The 20361-nt window shown below is 42.1% G+C and overlaps 1 protein-coding gene across 4 annotated transcripts in view; it reads left to right on the forward strand.

Moving 5' to 3' along the window:
- Window positions 1-20361, forward strand: part of mgat5 (alpha-1,6-mannosylglycoprotein 6-beta-N-acetylglucosaminyltransferase) — a 220700-nt gene that overhangs the window by 86939 nt on the left and 113400 nt on the right. For all 4 annotated transcript variants that reach the window (XM_073047601.1, XM_073047602.1, XM_073047603.1 and 1 more), the window contains one exon: window positions 6545-6715. In XM_073047601.1, the coding sequence (XP_072903702.1) occupies window positions 6545-6715 (171 nt within the window). The remainder of the gene's footprint in view (window positions 1-6544; window positions 6716-20361) is intronic.

Below are 20361 nucleotides of genomic sequence, written 5' to 3' on the forward strand. Positions count from 1 at the left end.
TTTCATCCATTATTTTCCCTCAGCCTAGGTATTCTCCTGGTAGCTAGGCCCCCTGCTTCACTCCCTTAATCCAATCATCACTAAGTGAATGAACAATTGGTTTAGTTATTTATATTCAGATCACATAAAGCAATTTGTTTTTCAGATTTTGTCTCTTTGCATTCTGTGACTTAATTTTCCCTAACAATTCTATCTCATTTCGATGTTTCAGGCTGAAATGTCAACTGTTTATTTCCCTGCATAAATGTTGCCTGAGTTGCTGAAACCCCACAGCATTTTGTGCGTGTTGCTCAAGATTTCCTGCATCTGCAGAATCCCTTGTGTCTCAGGAATAGTTCCTCATGGCTGAGGTTTTATTTTGATAATGCCATGAAACTAATGGTATTTGCCATGATTATTGTTCTGTGAAACATAGCAATTTCCATATTTTCATGAATGTATAGTGTAAAAACAGAAATTTGAAATTTCCTGTCTGTGTACCTTCACTTGCATTCAGCCCCAAAACTAAGGGCAATTATTGAACAGATGAATTTCAGGATATATATGAATAACTCCCACTAAAAATATCCTGCAGTTTTTCTTAATTGCACAATGTCTTGGGCATTGTTGGCTTACTGAGATATATGTACTCTGCATAACAATGTATCTGATCTTAAAATAATTTTCTCTTTTAGAATGTCTTACTGCATTGTTTTGTGAGGAAAATTTTGACCTGCTAGTCTTTTAACACTGAGGTTTATAAGAACGACAGGGGACTTGATTGAAACACACTACTTTCTGGGGGATCTTCACAGGGTTTTTGCTGAAAGGATGCTTCTTCCCCTTGTGGTGGAATCTATAACTTGAGTCATTTTGTTACAGTCAAAAGAAGAACAGGATGAGCTGCCGATAATCCTGTTATAAAGCAAAAATTAGTGAGAAGATAGAGGATTGGGGAATTTTTGAAACCCACAAGAGCAACTCCAAAAATCATTAGAAGAGAAAAGATGTAATATGAAAGCAAGCTAGCAAATAATATCAAAGTGGATAGTCAAAGTTTTTTCAAGTATGTTAAAAATAAAAGAAAACTGAGAGTGGATATAGGATCGCTAGAAAATGATGCAGGAGAAATAATAATGAAGGATGAAGAGATGGCTGATGAACTAAATGAGTATTTTGCGTCATTCTTCACTGTGGAAGACACTAGCAGTGTGCCTGATGTTCTATGTGTGAAGGAAGAGAAGTGGGTGCAGTTACTGTTACAAGAGAGAAGATGCTGAAAAAGCTGGAAGACCTAAGGGTACATAAATCATCTGGACCAGATGAATTGCACCCTAGGGACCTGAAAGAGGTAACATTAGAGATTGTGGTGGTATTAGAAAAGATCTTTTAAAAATGATTGGACTCTGGCATGGTGCCAGAGGACTAGAAAATTGCAAATGTTACTCCACTCTTTAAGAAAGGAGGAAGGCAGCAGAAAGGAAATTATAGACCAGTTAGCCTGACCTCAGTGGTTGGGAAGTTATTAGAGTCATTTGTTAAGGATGAGATGGTGGAGTACTTGGTGACACAGGACAAGATAGGACAAAGTCATGATGGTTTCCTTCAGGGATAATCCTGCCTGACAAACCTGTTGGAATTCTTTGAGATTACAAGTAGGATAGATAAAGGGGATGTAGTGGATGTTGTATATTTGGACTTTCAGAAGGTCTTTTTCAAGGTGCCACACATGAGGCTACTTACCAAGTTAAGAGCGCATGGTATTACAGGGAAGTTACTAACATGGTTAGAGCATTGGCTGATTGGTAGGAGGCAGCGAATGGGAATAAAAGGATCATATTCTGGTTGGCTCCAGTGACTAGTGGTGTTCCGCAGGGGTCGGTGTTGGGACCACTTCTTTTTATGTTGCATATAAATGATTTAGATGATGGAATAGAAGGCTTTGTTGCCAAGTTTGCAGATGATACAAAGAGGGACAGGTAGTGTTGAGAAAACAGGTAGGATGCAGAAGGACTTATACAGATTAGGAGAATGGGCAAGTAAGTTGCAAATGAAATGCAATGTTGGAAAATGCATGGTCATGCACTTTTGTAGTAAAAATAAATGTGTGGACTATTTTCTAAATGGAGAGAAAATCCAGGAATCTGAGATGCAGACGGACTTGGGCGTCTTTGTGCAGAACATCCTAAAGGTTAACTTCCAGGTTGAGTCGGTGGTGAAGAAGGCAAATGCTATGTTAGCATTCATTTCAAGAAGTCTAAAATGCTGAGGCTCCAAAAGGCACTGGAGAGGCTTCACCTTGAGTATTGTGAACGTTTTGGGCCCCTCATCTTAGAAAAGATGTGCTGGCATTGGAGAGGGCCCAGAGGAGGTTCACAAGGATGATTCCAGGAATGAAAGGGTTATCATATGAGGAAAGTTTGATGGCTCTGGGTCTGTACTTGCAGCAATTCTGAAGGATGAGGGGGGTATATCATTGAAACCTTTTGAATGTTGAAAGGCCTGGACAGAGTATATGTGGAAAGGATGTTCCCCATGGTGGGAGAGTCTAGGACAAGAGGGCACAGCCTCAGGATAGAGGGGCACCCTTTCAAAACAGAAATGTGGAGAAATTTCTTTAGCCAAAGGATGGTGAATTTGTAGAATTTGTTGCCACATGCAGCGGTGGAGGCTAGGTCACTGGGTGTATTTAAGGCAGAGATTGATGGGTTCTTGATTGGACATGGAATGATTGAATTGCGGAGCAGACTCAATGGGCCAGATGGCCTAATTCTCCTTCTATATCTTATAGTCTTTTAATAACTATCACCCAGCAGCACTCACACTTACTGTGAAGAAGTGCTTTGAAAGGTTAGTCATGGGTAGAATGAACTCTTGCCTAAGCAAGGACTTGGATACTCTGTAGTTTGCTTTTTACAACAATAGGTCTACAGTGGATGCAATCTGACCAGCTCTCCGTTTAGCCTTGGATAACCTTGACATAGTAATTCCTATGTCAGGTTGCTCCTCATTGACTACAGCTCTGTGTCAACACAATCATACCCTCAGTTTTGATTAACAAGCTCCAAAACCTGGGCATCTCTACCTCCCTCTGCAAATGGATCTTTGACTTCCTCACCAGGAGACCATAGTCTGCAGATAGTAAATAACATCACTCTCTTTGCACTTCCTCGCTGACAACCTCAAGGATCCATGTTTAGCCCACTGCTCTACTCTCCTTACACTTGGAACTGTGGCTAGACGCAGTTCAAATGACATCTATAAATTTGCCAATGCCACAATTGTTGGCAGAGTTTCAGATGGTGAGGAGGTGGGGTAGAGGAGGAAGGTAGATCAGCTGGTTGACTGGTGTTGTGACAGTAACCTTGCACTCAACATCAGTAAGACTGAGAAATTGATTGTGGACTTAAGGAAAGGGAAGTTGAGAAAATGCACACCAGTCTTCACTGAGGGATCAACAGTGGAAAGGGTGAGTAGTTTTAAGTTCCTGGGTGTCAGCATCTTAAGGATCTATCCTTGGATCAACATATTGATGCAATTACAAAGAAGACATAACAGCAGTTATATTTCATTCGGAGAATTGTCATGTCACCAAAGATACTCACAAATTTCTACAGATGTACTATGGAGAGCTTACTAACTGATTGCATCACCATCTGGTATGGAGGGGCCACTGCACAGGATCAGAAAAAGCTGTAGAAAGTTGTAAACTCAGCCAACTCCATCATGGGCACTAGCCTCCCCAGCATCAAGGACATCTTCAAAAGGCGAATCCTCAAAAGGAGGCAGCCATCATTAAGGACACCACCCCCCACCACCCAGGATGTGCCCTCTTCTTATTGCTACCATCAAGGAGGAGGTACAGGAGCCTGAAGACACATTATGTACTGCTGCTGCATAACAAAAAAACTCACAATATATGGGTCAAATGGCCCAATTCTGCATGAAGGTTGGTGTCCTGGCAGGAAATCGGTGTGTCGTGGAAGATCTCTGGTTGTGTGTACAGAGACCCGAGATCTTTTGGCACAGAGCTTGGAAAAAGCGATGTAATGGAATTTTAACTTCATAAATCAGTGAGTTGTGGGTTATATCTCCCCTCTTGCTGTGAAATGTGAAACTGAGGCACCTCTTTCTCCCTTTATTAAGGAGAGAGAGAGCCTGTGTTATGTCGAATACTGGGTAATGAGTAGTCTTTGGGGTACTGGAAGTCTGTCTTTGCTGTTGCTTTGCTACGTGCTTGAGTGCTCGGTGGTGGGTGCTGATGCTTTTTTTGCTGGTGGGGGGAGGGGGATAGTTGCTTTGCTGCTGCTTATGTGTAAGAGGGGGAGCTGGAGGGGACTTTGGGCTTCTAACATTTAACTGTCATTCATTCTTTCGGGGCACTCTGTTTTCGTGGATGGTTGCGAAGAAAAAGCATTTCAGGATGTATATTGTATACATTTCTCTGACATTAAATGTACTTTTGAAACCTTTATATCTTATAGTTTGTATGCCAGTGATATTAAACCTGATTTCTGATTCTGTTTTTAAAATAAAGGATCACCCATGGAAGTCAAATGAAACAAAATATTTTCTCTGAAAGAGTCATAAGTCTTTTGAACTCTCTTAAAGAACAGTGAAAACACAGTCTGATAAACCTGATAAGCAACACTTATTTAACACCTGTTTCCTGTTAGTGAGTGCTAGCTATACAGGCAGTCCCCGGGTTACGTACGCGTTCCGTTCCTGAGTCCATCTTTAAGTCGGATTTGTACGTAAGTCGGAACCAGTACATCTTGTATTATTTAGCATCAGTTAGTCATATGTTTGTCTTAGTATATAGTATATATTTTACCTTTCTATGCATATAAAACACTTAAGAAACGTATGTATTCTAATAATTAAACCACTGCGTTGCTTAGTAATAATTGTAGCTTTCATCGGGCAGGACCTTTCACATGCTCCATTATTCTCACTTTATCCGTTATCCTTTAAAATTGTTCCGATCGTTGACCAACTGTAGCCTAACGCTTTTCCAATGACTGATGGCGTTTCACCTCTTTCCAAACGCTTTATTATTTCCACTTTATTTTCAATCGCGATCGCTTCCCGTCAATGGAACAGAAACACTGTGGGCGGCGGGTCCCGAGCTCCGCTGGGTCCTAAGGACCACCGCACTGAGACAGGCTAAGTGGGACAAGTGGGGGCTGTGCTGGGTTTGGGTATTTGATCCGCAACAATATTCCGCGTGGGAATTTAAACTGGAGGTGGCAGTGTTTTTTCTACTCGACATCAACCTGGCACGGATGGTACGGGAGTCACTGGATTGACATCAACCCAGCATGGGAGCAGTCTGTCACTAAGTCATATTCGGGAACCTCCGTTCTCCAGCCCGGCGCTGATCTCACTGCGCCACCAGCCGACCGGAATGCCGGGGGGTGGGGGGGGGTCAGGGTGAATCTTACTAAGAAAAATTTAAGCCAAATACAAAGTTAAACACTCAACACAGTGTCAACAGCAATGACTTAAAATGGCAGACGGCGTTCTCCTTCTGCGGTTCATGAGTACAAGTTGTTATAAGTCGGACGTTCGTAACTCGGGAACTACCTGTACACATAAAGAGAATAGCAGTTTCAGATATGAGAAGAGATAAGTATGGACAAGTCTTGAACGATGCCATTATAAACTTGGGTTGAGCTGACATGCCATTGTTGAAGCCTGAGGGATTGGGATTCTTTTTCAGCAGTATGTTGCAGAATCCATTAAATAGCATGAAATAGGAATCTCCATTAATTTGCCAGGAAATTAGGATGAAAAATTTTATTTATTTTTACTTGCATTATTTTACATTTTTAAATGTTTTTCTGTTTTTCCAGTTTGAGGCTCTAGTTCAATACGTTGAGGTTTATTGTTAAAAGTCCATGCATATCATAGACATTGGACAATTTGTGAAATGTTTTTTTTTCTTAATGCTATCCTATTTTCACAGGATGTGAGGTTCTATCCCTAACCTTCTTTCCTGTCAAAAACTTTTATGGGATTCTAGGGGAAAGTGAAAACAGTATACTAAGTGAGGCTTAGTTGTTGCCAAGGGAAATCCATGGATTGCCTTGTGACTACAGTTTGATGAGAGTATGCTTGTTTGAATTTTTGCATCTGAGCCTGTATGTCCACACAGAGTCTGCAGGTGACAAATTGGATTGGTAGGGCAAGTACGTATTAATTTTATCTTTTATGACTGGCTGCTCAGCTAGTTTGATGTGATTAGTTGCCAGGAGCTAGGAATTCCTGTTTGGCACACACAAAGGAAAAGTAGTTCTTTAATCAGGTTTTCAGAGTGCTTCTTTTCATTGTAAACAATAAGTGCAATGCTTGAACTCTGACCAGAAATTCTGAGTTATATTATGAATGAGTAAATGTTAAAGTTGTAGCATGCTTTATGTTTAACTGGAATGACATATTTGTCAAAATTTACATGCTGCCTGTAAATGCATTATTATAAAATGCCTTAATGTTAAAGCAAATACAAAATATATCTGTAATGTGTTAAACCAGCTACTAATTTGACTCTAATAATATTTTGCAGATTTGAAGAAGACATTAGCTGTCCTCCTTGACAACATTTTGCAGCGACTTGGAAAACTGGAGTCCAAAGTGGACAACTTAATGATTTCAAATGGAACAGGAATAAACTCTACAAATGCTACTGCTACAGTAATCCCCAGCTCCAGCCCTGCAGAGAAAGTTAATGTAGCGGGTGAGCATATTATTTGGTTACTCTGACACAGGAGGTCGTTAAGCCGCTCAGAATCCATGCCAGGTCCTAGAAGGGAACCATTTCCAGTTGGTTCTTCTACATATTTTGCTCATATACTTCCACAAGCAAGAGAAAATCTGTAGATGATGGAAATCCAAGTAACACACACAAAATGCTGCAGGAATTCAGCAGGCCAGGCAACATCTATGGAAAAGAGTACAGTTGACGTTTTGGGGCGAAACCCTTCAGCAGGACTCTAAAACGTTGACTGTACTGCTTTGTATAGATGCTGCTTGGCCTGCTGGGTTACTCCAGCATATTGTGTGTGTTACTTGTTCTCTTGTTAACACAAGAGGGCACAGGTTTAAGGTGCTTGGAAGTAGGTACAGAGGAGATGTCAGGGGTAAGTTTTTTATGCAGAGAGTGGTGAGTGTGTGGAATAGGTTGCCAGCGATGGTGGTGGAGGTGGATTCAATAGGGTCTTTTAAGCGACTCCTGGATAGGTACATGGAGCTTAGAAAAACAGAGGGTTATGGGTAACCCTAGGTAATTTCTAAAGTAAGTATATGTTCGGCACAGTATTGTGGGCCGAATGGCTTGTATTGTGCTGTAGGGTTTCTATGTTTCTGTACACTTATCAATTTCCTTTTAATTCTTTTGCCACTTATCTACACTAAGAAATAATTTACAGTTATCAGTTAACCTTAACATGTCTCTGGAAGATAGGAGGAAACTGGATGAATTCCATATAGTCATTGGAAGAATGTGCAGACTCCATATATATGTTGCCCAAGGTCATGATCAAAACTAGGTACCTTGAGCTAGGCTGCACCATTAATTCCTGAACTATTTTGCTGCCCTTTTTAAGAATTGGCTAAAAAGACCAGAGACTTTTGCCAGAATTATTTAGCATATGGAAGAGGCTTCAACTTGTATTAGTTTAACCATCCAGGAAATGGTGTTGTCATACTACATCCAAATCTAGAAATTGTTCATATAATTTTCAAGCTGGAAGCTGCAGACTAATCCTGGAGAGCTGGGAAGGTAAGTAGTCAGTGATGTCTAATAAGAACATATAAACAGACCTTTCATCTCCATGTAAACTTCTGGAAGCAATCTTGTTCGTTCCATTCCCTGTACCCCTGTGACTATCTCTTTTGCGGCCATCAACTTTCCTTTGATCGCTTTTGTCGTTAACCTACACAGCAGTATTTTGTGGTAAAACATTACACTTTATAGTACCATTTACAGTGGTCCGTTTTGGGATATGGGAGGAAACTAGAGCTCCCAGGAGAAACCCACACAATTGTCGAGGAAAGGGAAAACTCTACACATAGAGCACCAAAGAATAGGATTGAACCCTGGCCCACGACTTTAACATTAGCAGCTATGCCACCAAGCCACACTTAAATCCTACAAACATATTTAGGTTAGTGCTTAATTTCTCTGGATATTCAGTGACAACCATGAGGTTCTCTGGATCATAAACAACAACTCTATGATGGTCTGGGACAAGCATACAGTAACTTCTATTAAAATGTGGCTTTTCTTTTCTAAGTCCAGGATCAATTTGCATATTACCTGGAAGTTCTATTATTAGATTCAATATGGGAGCTCTTTGTGCTGGAAGCTTTCTGTTTATTTATTTCTTTGAAGTAGTAGGATCAGTCTTTATACAGGAATAATTCCAAAATTCTATAGAATTCTGGAAGAAAACTTGAGTAGTCAATATTTGTAAAGGCACATTCAAATTCTCACCAGACTGTCAGTTCTCTCGTATTTCTGGCAAAATTTTCTTATTTTCCATGAAGTTTTCATAGAAACATAGAAAATAGGTGCAGGAGTAGGCCATTCGGCCCTTTGAACCTGCACCGCCATTCAGCATGATCATGATTGATCATCCAACTCAGAACCCTGTACCTGCTTTCTCTCCATACCCCCTGATTCCTTTAGCCACAAGGGCCATATCTAACGTCCTCTTAAATATAGCCAGTGAACCGGCCTCAACTGTTTCCTGTGGCAGAGAATTCCACAGATTCACCACTCTCTGTGTGAAGAAGTTCTTCCTCATCTCGGTTCTAAAAGGCTTCCCCTTTATCCTTAAACTGTGACCCCTCGTTCTGGACTTCCCCAACATCGGAAACAATCTTCCTGCATCTAGCCTGTCCAATCCCTTTAGAATTTTATACATTTCAATAAGATTCCCCTCAATCTTCTAAATTCCAGTGAGTATAAGCCTAGTCGATCCAGTCTTTCTTCATATGAAAGTCCTGCCATCCCAGGAATCAATCTGGTGAACCTTCTTTGTACTCCCTCTATGGCAAGAATGTCTTTCCTCAGATTAGGGGACCAAAACTGCACACAATACTCTAGGTGCGGTCTCACCAAGGCCTTGTACAACTGCAGTAGAACCTCCCTGCTCCTGTACTCAAATCCTTTTGCAATGAATGCCAACGTACCATTTGCCTTTTTCACCGCCTGCTGTATCTGCATGCCCACCTTCAATGACTGGTGTACAATGACACCCAGTTCTCATTGCACCTCCCCTTTTCCTAATCGGCCACCATTCAGATAATACTCTGTTTTCCTGTTCTTGCAACCAAAGTGGATAACCTCACATTTATCCACATTAAATTGCATCTGCCATGAATTTGCCCACTCACCTAACCTATCCAAGTCACCCTGCATCCTCTTAGCATCCTCCTCACAGCTAACCGCCGCCCAGCTTCGTGTCATCTGCAAACTTGGTGATGCTACATTTAATTCCCTCGTCTAAATCATTAATATATATTGTAAACAACTGGGGTCCCAGCACTGAGCCTTGCGGTACCCCACTAGTCACTGCCTGCCATTCTGAAAAGGTCCCGTTTACTCCCTCTCTTTGCTTCCTGTCTGCCAACCATTTCATCCACATCAATACCATACCCCCAATACCGTGTGCTTTAAGTTTGCACACTAATCTCCTGTGTGGGACCTTGTCAAAAGCCTTTTGAAAATCTAAATATACCACATCCACTGCCTCTCCCCTATCCACTCTACTATTTACATCTTCAAAAAATTCTATAAGATTCGTCAGACATGATATTCCTTTCACAAATCCATGCAGACTTTGTCCGATGATTTCACCTCTTTCCAAATGTGCTGTTATCACATCTTTGATAACCGACTCTAGCATTTTCCCCACCACCGATGTCAGACTAACCGGTCTATAATTCCCTGGTTTTTCTCTCCCTCCTTTTTTAAAAAGTGGGGTTACATTAGTCACCCTCCAATCCTCAGGAACCAATCCAGAATCTAAGAGTTTTGAAAAATTATCACTAATGCATCCACTATTTCTTGGGCTACTTCCTTAAACAACCCGGGATGCAGACCATCTGGCCCTGGGGATTTATCTGTCTTTAATCCCTTCAATTTACCTAACACCACTTCCCTACTAACATGTATTTCCCTCAGTTTCTCCATCTCACTAGACCCTCGGTCCCCTACTATTTCCGGAAGATTATTTATGTACTCCTTAGTGAAGACAGAACCAAAGTAGTTATTCAACTGGTCTGCCATGTCCTTTTTCCCTATGATCAATTCACCCGTTTCTGACTGTAAGGGACCTACATTTGTCTTGACCAATCTTTTTCTTTTCACGTATCTATAAAAGCTTTTACAGTCAGTTTTTATGTTCCCTGCCAGCTTTCTCTCATAATCTTTTTTCTCTTTCCTAATTAAGCCCTTTGTTCTCCTCTGCTGGACTCTGAATTTCTCCCAGTCCTCAGGTGTGCTGCTTTTTCTGGCTAATTTATATGTTTCTTCTTTGGACTTGATACTATCCCTAATTTCCGTTGTCAGCCATGGGTGCACTACCTTCCCTGGTTTATTCTCTTGCCAAACTGGGATGATCAATTGTTGTAGTTCATCCATGTGATCTTTGAATGCTTGCCATTGCATATCCACCGTCAACCCTTTAAGTATCATTTGCCAGACTATCTTAGCTATTCACATCTCATACCTTCATGGTTACCCTTCTTTAAGTTAAGAACCTTTGTTTCTGAATTAACTATGTCACTCTCCATCTTAATGAAGAATTCCACCATATTATGGTCACTCTTACCCAAGGGGCCTCGCACGACAAGATTGCTAACTAACCCTTCCTCATTGCTCAATACCCAATCTAGAATGGCCTGCTCTCTAGTTGGTTCCTCGAAATGTTGGTTCAGAAAACCATCCCGCATGCATTCCAAGAAATCCTCTTCCTCAGCACCCTTACCAATTTGGTTCACCCAATCTATATGTAGATTGAAGTCACCCATTGTAACTACTGTTCCTTTATTGCACGCATTTCTAATTTCCTGTTTAATGCCATCCCCAACCTCACTACTACTGTTAGGTGGCCTGTACACAACTCCCACCAGCGTTTTCTGCCCCTTAGTGTTATGCAGCTCCACCCATATCAATTCCACATCCTCCAGGCTAATGTCCTTCCTTTCTATTGCGATAATCTCCTCTCTAACCAGCAATGCTATCCCACCTCCTTTTCACATTGATTTTCCTATTATCATTTCCTTTATCCACATTAAATTTCACTTCTCTATATTTTTCCTTCTCTTTTTCTTTGTATGTACCCATATTCTCTTAGTGTTTTTCACCCAGGTTCTCAGACAAGAGTTTCAGTGAGGTGGTCACACCTCAGGTACAGGCTGCAGATAGTTGAGTGAACACCAGGAGAGGAAAGGGGAAGAGGCAGACAGTGCAGGAATCTCCTTGTGGCTATTCCCCTCAGCAACAAGTATATATCTTCAGATACTGTGAGTGGGGATAACTTATTAGCTGGTAAAAGTGACTTGTTATGGCACAGCAGTGGTAGACAGGTCAGTGACACTGACCATGGAAGGGTAAAATTAGGCAAGACTCTAGTAATACAGTAGGTAGTTCAATATTTAACGGGCAGAGGAGATTCTATGGCTGCAAAATAGATGAGAATGGTGTGTTGCTTTCTAGGTATCAAGGTCAAGGATATCGCAGAGTGGCTGAAAAATGTTCTCTTTCTGAAGGGGGAGGGTGAGGAGCCAGAGTACACCTTGGCACCAATGAGATAGGTAGAAAGGAGGAAGCAGTCTGTGTACTGAGTACAAGGAGTTAGGAAAGAAGCTGAAAAGCAGTACCTTAGAAATAGATTATTTCCAATGCCACGTGCTACTTAGACCAGGAATATAAAGGTAGAACATATAAATGTGCAGATGAGGAACTGGTACAGAGGGTAGGATATCAGGTCATTGGATCATTGGAGCCTCTCCTAGGGCAGTGATGACCTGTATAAGAGAGACAGATTGCACCTTAACTGGAAGGGAACTGAATTCCTGATTGCACAGTTCACTACTGCTGCTTGGGAGGATTTAACTTGGTTGGTGATGGGAAGTATAGCACCAGGAGTAGATGCTTAATGTTACAGGGTTTTGATTTTTTAGAAAAGATAGGAAGCAAAAGGGGTGTAGTGTGGAGAGTCATAACGAAGTACAGCACAGAAGCAAGCCAATCTGCCTGTCTAGTCCATGCTGAAACTATTTTAATTGCCTACTCCCATCAACCTGCATTCCCTATCCCTATTATCCAAACTTCATTCCAGTGGGTGGAATAGGCTACCAGCAATGGTGGTGGTGGCGGACATGACAGAGTCTTTTAAGAGACTCCTGATAGGTACATGGAGCTTGAAAAAATAGAGGACTATGGATAACCCAAGGTAATTTCTAAGTAAGTGCATGTTTGGCACAGCATTGTGGACCAAAAAGCCTATATTGTGCTGTAGTTTTTCTATGTTTCTCTTAAATGTTAAAAATTAAGTTAGCATGTACCACTTGTACTGGCAGCTCATTCCACACTTTCATGCCTCTCTAAGTGAAGAAGATTCCCCTCATGTTCCTCTTAAACTTCTCACCTTTCACCCTTAACCGGTGATCTCTGGTTATAGTCCCACCCAACCTCAATGGAAAAAACCTACTTGCATTTAACCTACCTAATAATTTTGTATACCTCTATCAAATATCCTCTCAATCTTCTGTGTTCCAAACAATACAGTCCCAATCTATTCAAACTTTCCTTATAACTTGGGTCCTCCAGACCCAGCAACATCTCTTCACTCTTTCAACCTCCACCTGTGACTACTTTTTCAATGAATTATGTACCTGTATTCCCAGATCCCTTTGTTCTACCACGCTCCTCAGTGCTGTACCATTCACTGTGTAAGACCTTTCTTAGTTGGTCCTATCAAAGTGCAAAACTTCGCACTTGTTTACATTAAATTCCATCTGCCATTTTCAGCTCATTTTTCCAGCTGACGTAGATCCCTCTGCAAGCCATGATAGCCTTGCTCATTGTCCACTACACTCCCAATCTTGGTGTCATCTGCAAATTTGCTGATCCAGTAACCACATTATCATCCAGATCATTGATATAGATCATAGGTGTCAAACTCAAGGCCCGCGGGCCATATCCGGCCCGGCGTACAATTATATCCGGCCCGCGAGATCATTTTAGATAGATCTATTATTTTAATTATTAATGGCCCAGCGATATGAAGCCTATGATTGTAAGTTAATACCAATCATAAAAATAATGCTTGCTCACAGAAACGGAATTTGTGAAGTGAAACACTTTGTAGTTATAGCAGAGACTGAGACACATGAGAGCAGGCTGAAAAAACGGAGGCAACGAAAGCTGCGTTCACACGCGTCCGACTGATCCGGCCCGCATGAAGCTGCATTTTGCTCAATCAGGCCCGTGACCTAAAATGAGTTTGACACCCCTGACAGATGACAGATAACAAAGGACCCAGCACTGATCGCTGTAGCACACCAATCACAAACAAGAGAAAATCTGCAGATGCTATCATGTAGCATACAATTTGTCACAGCCTCCACTCAAAGAGGTACCACCCTCTGGCTTCCTCCCACAAAGCATATATCTAATCCATTTTACGACCTTATCTGACTAAAGTCCATGTAGTCAACAGCCACTGCCTTGCTTTCATCTGCTTTCGAGACACTAGAATACTACAGCACTGTACAGGCCCTTCGACCCTCGATGTTGTGCTGACCCATATATTCCTTTTAAAAAAAAGTACTAAACCCACACTACCCCATAACCCTCTTTTTTTTTTCATCCATGTGCATGTCCAAGAGGCTCTTAAATACCCCTAATGTTTTAGCCACCAAAATCCCTGGCAAGTCATTCCAGGCACCCACAACCCTTTGTGTTTAAAAACTTACCCCTGATGTCTCCCCTAAACTTCCCTCCCTTAATTTTGTACATATGCCCTCTGGTGTTTGCTGTTGATGCCCTGGGAAACAGGTACTGGCTATCCACCCTATCTATGCCTCTCATAATCCTGTAGACCTCTATCAAGTCCCCTCTCATCCTTCCACGCTCCAAAGAGGAAAGTCCTAGCTCTGCTAACCTTGCCTCATTAGACTTGATTTCCAATCCAGGCAACATCCTGGTAAATCTCTTCTGTACCCTCTCCTTAGCTTCCACATCCTTCCTATAATGAGGTGACCAGAATTGAACGCAATACTCTTAAGTGCGGTCTCACCAGAGATTTGTAGAGTTGCAACATGACCTCTCTACCCATGAACTCAATCCCCCTATTAATGAAGCCTAGCATCCTATAGGCCTTCTTAACTATCCTATCAACCTGTGCAGCGACCTTGAGGGATGTATGGATTTGAACCCCAAGGTCCCTTTTTTCATCCACACTCTTAAGTAGCCGACCATTAACCTGTACTCAGCCTTCTGGTTTATCCTTCCAGATTGAACTCCATCTGCCACTTTTCTGCCCAACTCTGCATTCCTCTGTATACCCTCTTGTGACCTTCGACAACCTACAGCACCATCCACAACTCCTCCAATCTTCGTGTCATCTGCAAACTTACTCACCCATCCTTCTGCATCTTCATCCAGGTCACTTATAAAAACCACAGAGCAGGTGTCCCAGGACAGATCCTTGAGGCACTCCACTAGTCACCGACCTTCAGGCAGAATACTTCCCTTCCACTACTACCCTCTGCTTTCTTCCTGTAAGCCAATTTTTTATCCAAACAGCCTTTTGTTCTTCACGTAATTGAAGAATGCCTTGGGGTTTTCCCTTATCCTACTCACCAAGACCTTCTCATGCCCCCTTCTTGCTCTTCTCAGCCCCTTCTTAAGCTCCTTTCTTGCTACCCTATAATTCCTCAATAGACCCATCTGATCCTTGCTTCGTAAACCTCATGTATGCTGCCTTCTCCCACCTGACTAGATTTTCCACTTCACTTGTTACCCATGGTTCCTTCACCCTACCACTCTTTATCTTCCTTACCGGGTCAAATTTATCCCTAACATCCTGCAAGAGATCCTTAAACATCGACCACATGTCCATAGTACATTTCCCTGCAAAAACATCATCCCAATTCGCACCTGCAAGTTCTAACCTTATAGCCTCATAATTTGCCCTTCCCCAATTAAAAATTTTCCTGTCCCCTCTGATTCTATCCTTTTCCATGATAATGCTAAAGGCCAGGGAGCAGTAATCACTGTCCCCCAGATGCTCACCCACTGACAGATCTGTGACCTGAGCCGGTTCGTTACCTAATACTAGATCTAGTATGGCATTCCCCTTAGTCGGCCTGTCAACATACTGTGACAGGAATCCATCCTGGACACACATAACAAACTCTGCCCCATCTAAACCCTTGATTGGCCACAACAATGTAGTTCCACGTACTGATCCATGCTCTAAGTTCATCCCCTTTATTCCTAATACCCCTAGCGTTGAAATAGACACATTTCAACCCCTCTAACTGGCTACATTTATGTTTTGTCCCCTGCCTGTCCTTCCTCACCAACTCAGAACACATAGCATCATGCCCTTGTCCTTCTACCCTAATCTCTGCACTCACATTCTGATTCCCACCCCCTTGCCAAACTAGTTTAAACCCTCCCCAACAGCTCTAGCAAACCTGCCCGCCAGGATATTGGTCCCTTTGCAGTTCAGGTGCAGCCCGTCCTTTTTGTACAGGTTTTGTAGTAACTTCCTTGAAAAAATGCTGTAAGATTGGTTAAGCATGACCTACCATGCACAGAGTCATGCTGACTATCCTCAATCATTCCATGTCTATCCAAATACTTGTATATCTGGTCCCAGAGAATACGTACCAATAACTTACCCACAACTGATATCATAGACTCACCAGCCTATAATTTCCTGGTTTCTCTTTGGAGCCTTTTTTAAACAGCAGAACAACATTGACAAATCCCCTGGTACCTCTCTTGTCACTAAGGGTGATTTAAATAATTCTGCTTGGGCCCCCAGCAATTTCTGCACTTTCTTCCTATAGGGTCCAAGGGAACACCTTGTTAGGTCCTGGGGATTTATCCACCCTGATTTGTCTCACGGTAGCAAACACCTTTTCCTTTGTAATCTGTCCAGGATCCACGAAGTTGATGCTGCCTTGCCTCACTTCTATATATTCTGTGACCATCTCCTGGGTAAATACAGGTAAAAAAAATTATTTATGTTCTTCCCCCATCTGTTTTGGCTTTACTCATGGATTACCCTTCTGGTCTTCCAGAGGACAAATTTTGTCCCTTGCTATCCTTTTGCTCTGTAGATTTGTACATCTGTAGACTCCCTTATGGTTGTTCTTCACTTTGTTTGCTAGAGCAACTTCATGTGTTCTTTTAGCTTTCCTGATTTCTTTCCTAAGTGTTTTCTTGCATTTCTTGTACTCCATAGCACTTCATCTTTTCTTACTTGCCTATACCTGCTACGTATCTCCTTTTTTTTTCTCTTAACCCAGGATGCACTATTAATCAGGGGCAATATCACAGATGCACTCTGCGAGGACATTATGGACTGAGTTGAGATGGGTAGAACTCAGAATGAGAAATATGCAGTCACTCTGATGGGATTATACTAAACCTCACCACCACCCCGAGTAGCCAACTAGCCTTTGAGGAACAGATATGCAGGTTGATCAGGGAAAGGTGTAAAAACTAAAAGGATGTTGTAGTGCGTGATTTCAACTTCCCTAATAAAGACTTGGTCTTCCATAGTGCAAGAGGTTGAGACAGAGCAGAATTTGTGAGGTGCATCCAGGAGGTTTTCTTAAGTCAGTATATAGATAGTCCAGTCAGAGGAGGGGCCATACTGGGCTCGCTGTTGAGTAATACATTTGGCCACTGACCACTCAGTAGAAGAACTGTTATGGAATAGTGATTACAATTCCTTAAGTTGTAAGATAGCTGTAGATAATGATAAATATGGATCTTGTAGTAGAACTTTAAACTGGATCAGGGGAAATTATTAGATTATAAGATGTAGGAGCAGAATTGGGCCATTCGGCCCATTGAGTCTGCTCCGCCACTTAATCATGGCTGATCCAATTTTCTTCTCAGCCCCAATCTCCTGCCTTCTCCCCATATTCCTTCATGCCCTTAACAGTAAAGAATCTATCATTCTCTGCCTTAAATATAGAACATAGAAACATAGAACATGGAAATCTACAGCACATTACTGCCCCTTCAGCCCACAATGTTCTGCCGACCATGTAACCTACTTTAGACACTGCCTAGAATTTCCCTACTGCATAGTCCTCCATTTTTCTAAGCTCCATGTACCTATCTAAGAAGCTCTTAAAAGACCCTATTGTATCTGCTTCCACCACCACTACCAGTGGCAGTGCATTCCACACACCCACCACTCTCCGTGTGAGAAACTTACCTCTGACATCCCCTCGGTACCAATTTCCAGACACTTTAAAACTATGCACCCTTGTGTTAGCCATTTGAGCCCTGGTATAAAGCCTCTGGCTATCCACATGATCAATGCATCTCATCATCTTCTATACGTCTGTAAGGTTACCTCTTATCCTCTGTCACTCCAAGGAGAAAAGGCCAAGTTCACTATTCTCATAAGGCATGTTCCCCAGGCAACATCCTTGTAAACCTCCTCTGTACTCTCTATAGTATCCACATTCTTCCTGTAGTGAGTTGACCAGAACTAAACACAGTACTCCAAGAAGGGTCTGATCAAGGTCTTATATATTGTAACTGTAACATTGCCTCACGGCTCTTGAACTCAATCCTACGGTTGATGAATGCCAACACATCATACGTCAAGATCTCTCAGATCCTTCTCCTCCACATTGCCAAGATTCTGACCATTAATATTATATTCTGTCTTCAAATTGGACCTATCAAAATGTACTACTTCACACTTATCTGGGTTGAAGTTCCATCTGCCACTTCTCAGCCCAGTTCTACATTCTATTGATATCCTGTTATAACCTCTGACAACCCTCCAGACTATCACCCAACCTTTGTGTCATCAGCACCGGTCTACTACCTCATCCAGGTCATTTATAAAAATCAGAAAGAGGAGGGGTCCCAGAACAGATCCCTGCAGAACCCCACTGGTCAGCAACCTCCATGCAGAATATGAACTCTTTGCTTTCTGTGGGCAAGCCAGTTCTGGATCCACAAAGCAATGTCCCCTTGGATCCCATGCCTCCTTACTTTCTGAAGGAGCCTTGCATGGGGAACCTTATCAAGTGCCTTACTGAAATCCATATACACTACATACACTGCTCTGCCTTCATCAATGCGTTTTGTTATGTCCTCAAAGAATTCAATCAGGGTTGTAAGGCATGACCTGCCCTTGACAAAGTCATGCTGACTATTCCTAATCATATTATTCCTCTCCAAGTGTTCATAAATCCTGCCTGTCAGGATCTTCTCCATCATTTGCCAACCACTGAAGTACGACTCAGTGGTCTCTAATTTCAAGGGTTATCTCTACTCCTTTTCTTGAACAAGGGAAGAACATTTGCAACCCTCTAAACCTCCAGTACTTCTCCTGTCACTATTGATGTCGCAAGATTAATCGCAAGAGGCTCAGCAATCTCCTCCCTCGCTTCCCACAGCCTTGGGTATATCTCATCCAGTCCCGGTGACTTATCCAACTTGATGTTTTCCAAAAGCTCCAGCACATCCTTTTTCTTAATAGTTATATGCTCAAGCTTTTCAGTCCGATGTAAGTCCTGCCTCTAATCGTCAAGATCCTTTTTCGTAGAGAATACTGATGCAAAGTATTCATTAAGTACCTCTGCTATCTCCTCTGGTTCCATACACACTTTTTCCACTGTCCCTCTTGATTGGTCCTATTCTCTCACGTCTTATCCTCTTGCTCTTCACAAACTTGTAAAGTGCCTTGGGGTTTTCCTTAATCCGGCTTGCCAAGCCCTTCTCAGGCTCCCTTCTGGCTCTCCTAATTTCATTTTTAAGCTCTTTCTTGCTAGCCTTATAATTTTCTAGATCTCTATCATTAACTAGTTTTTTGAACCTTTTGTAAGCCTTTCTTTTCTTCTTGACTAGATTTACAACAACGTTTGTACACCATGGTTCCTGTACCCTACCATCCTTTCCCTGTCTCATTGGAACGTACCTATGCAGAATGTCACATTTATGCCGTACATTTCCCTGAGAGCATCTATTTCCAATTTATGCTTCCAAGTTCCCGCCTGAGAGCTTCATATTTCCCCTTACTCCAATTAAACACTTTCCTAACTTGTCTGTTCCTATCCCTCTCCAATCTTATGGTAAAGGACATAGAATTGTGATCACTACCTCTAAACTGCTCTCCCACTGAGAGACCTGACACCTGACCAGGTTCATTTCCCAATACCAGATCAAGTACAGTCTCTCTTGTAGGCTTATCTACAAATGTTTGTACATATTGTGTCAGGAACCCTTCCTGCCACACCTAACAAATTCTACCCCATCTAAACCCCTTGCTCTAGGGAGATGCCAATCAATATTGGGGAAATTAAAATCTCCCATCACAGCAACGCTGTTACTATTGCATCTTTCCAGAACCTGTCTCCCTACGTGCTCCTCGATATCCCTGTTGCTATTGGTTGGTCTATAAAAAACACCCAGTAGAGTTATTGACTGCTTCCTGTTTCTAACTTCCACCCACAGAGACTCAGTAGACTATCCCATATAACAATAACAATCACAGCACGGAAACAGGCCATCTCGGCCCTCCTAGTCCGTGTCGAACTCTTAATCTCACCTAGTCCCACCTACCTGCACTCAGCCCATAACCCTCCATTCCTTTCCTGTCCATATACCTATCCAATTTTACCTTAAATGACACAACTGAACTGGCCTCTACTACTTCTACAGAAAGCTCATTCCACACAGCTATCACTCTCTGAGTAAAGAAATACCCCCTCGTGTTTCCCTTAAACTTTTGCCCCCTAACTCTCAAATCATGTCCTCTCATTTGAATCTCCCCTACTCTCAATGGAAACAGCCTATTCACGTCAACTGTATCTATCCCTCTCAAAATTTTAAATACCTCGATCAAATCCCCCCTCAACCTTCTACGCTCCAATGAATAGAGACCTAACTTGTTCAACCTTTCTCTGTAACTTAAGTGCTGAAACCCAGGTAACATCCTAGTAAATCGTCTCTGCACTCTCTCTATTGATATCTTTCCTATAATTCTATAATTCGGTGACCAGAACTTCCATGACTCCATGACTTCCTCCTTTTCTGCAGCTGTGACACTATCTCTGATCAGCAGTGCCACGCCCTCACCTGTTTTGCCTTCCTCCCTG

This window comes from Hemitrygon akajei, chromosome 5 (genome assembly GCF_048418815.1).
Source record: "Hemitrygon akajei chromosome 5, sHemAka1.3, whole genome shotgun sequence".
Lineage (NCBI taxonomy): Eukaryota > Metazoa > Chordata > Chondrichthyes > Myliobatiformes > Dasyatidae > Hemitrygon > Hemitrygon akajei.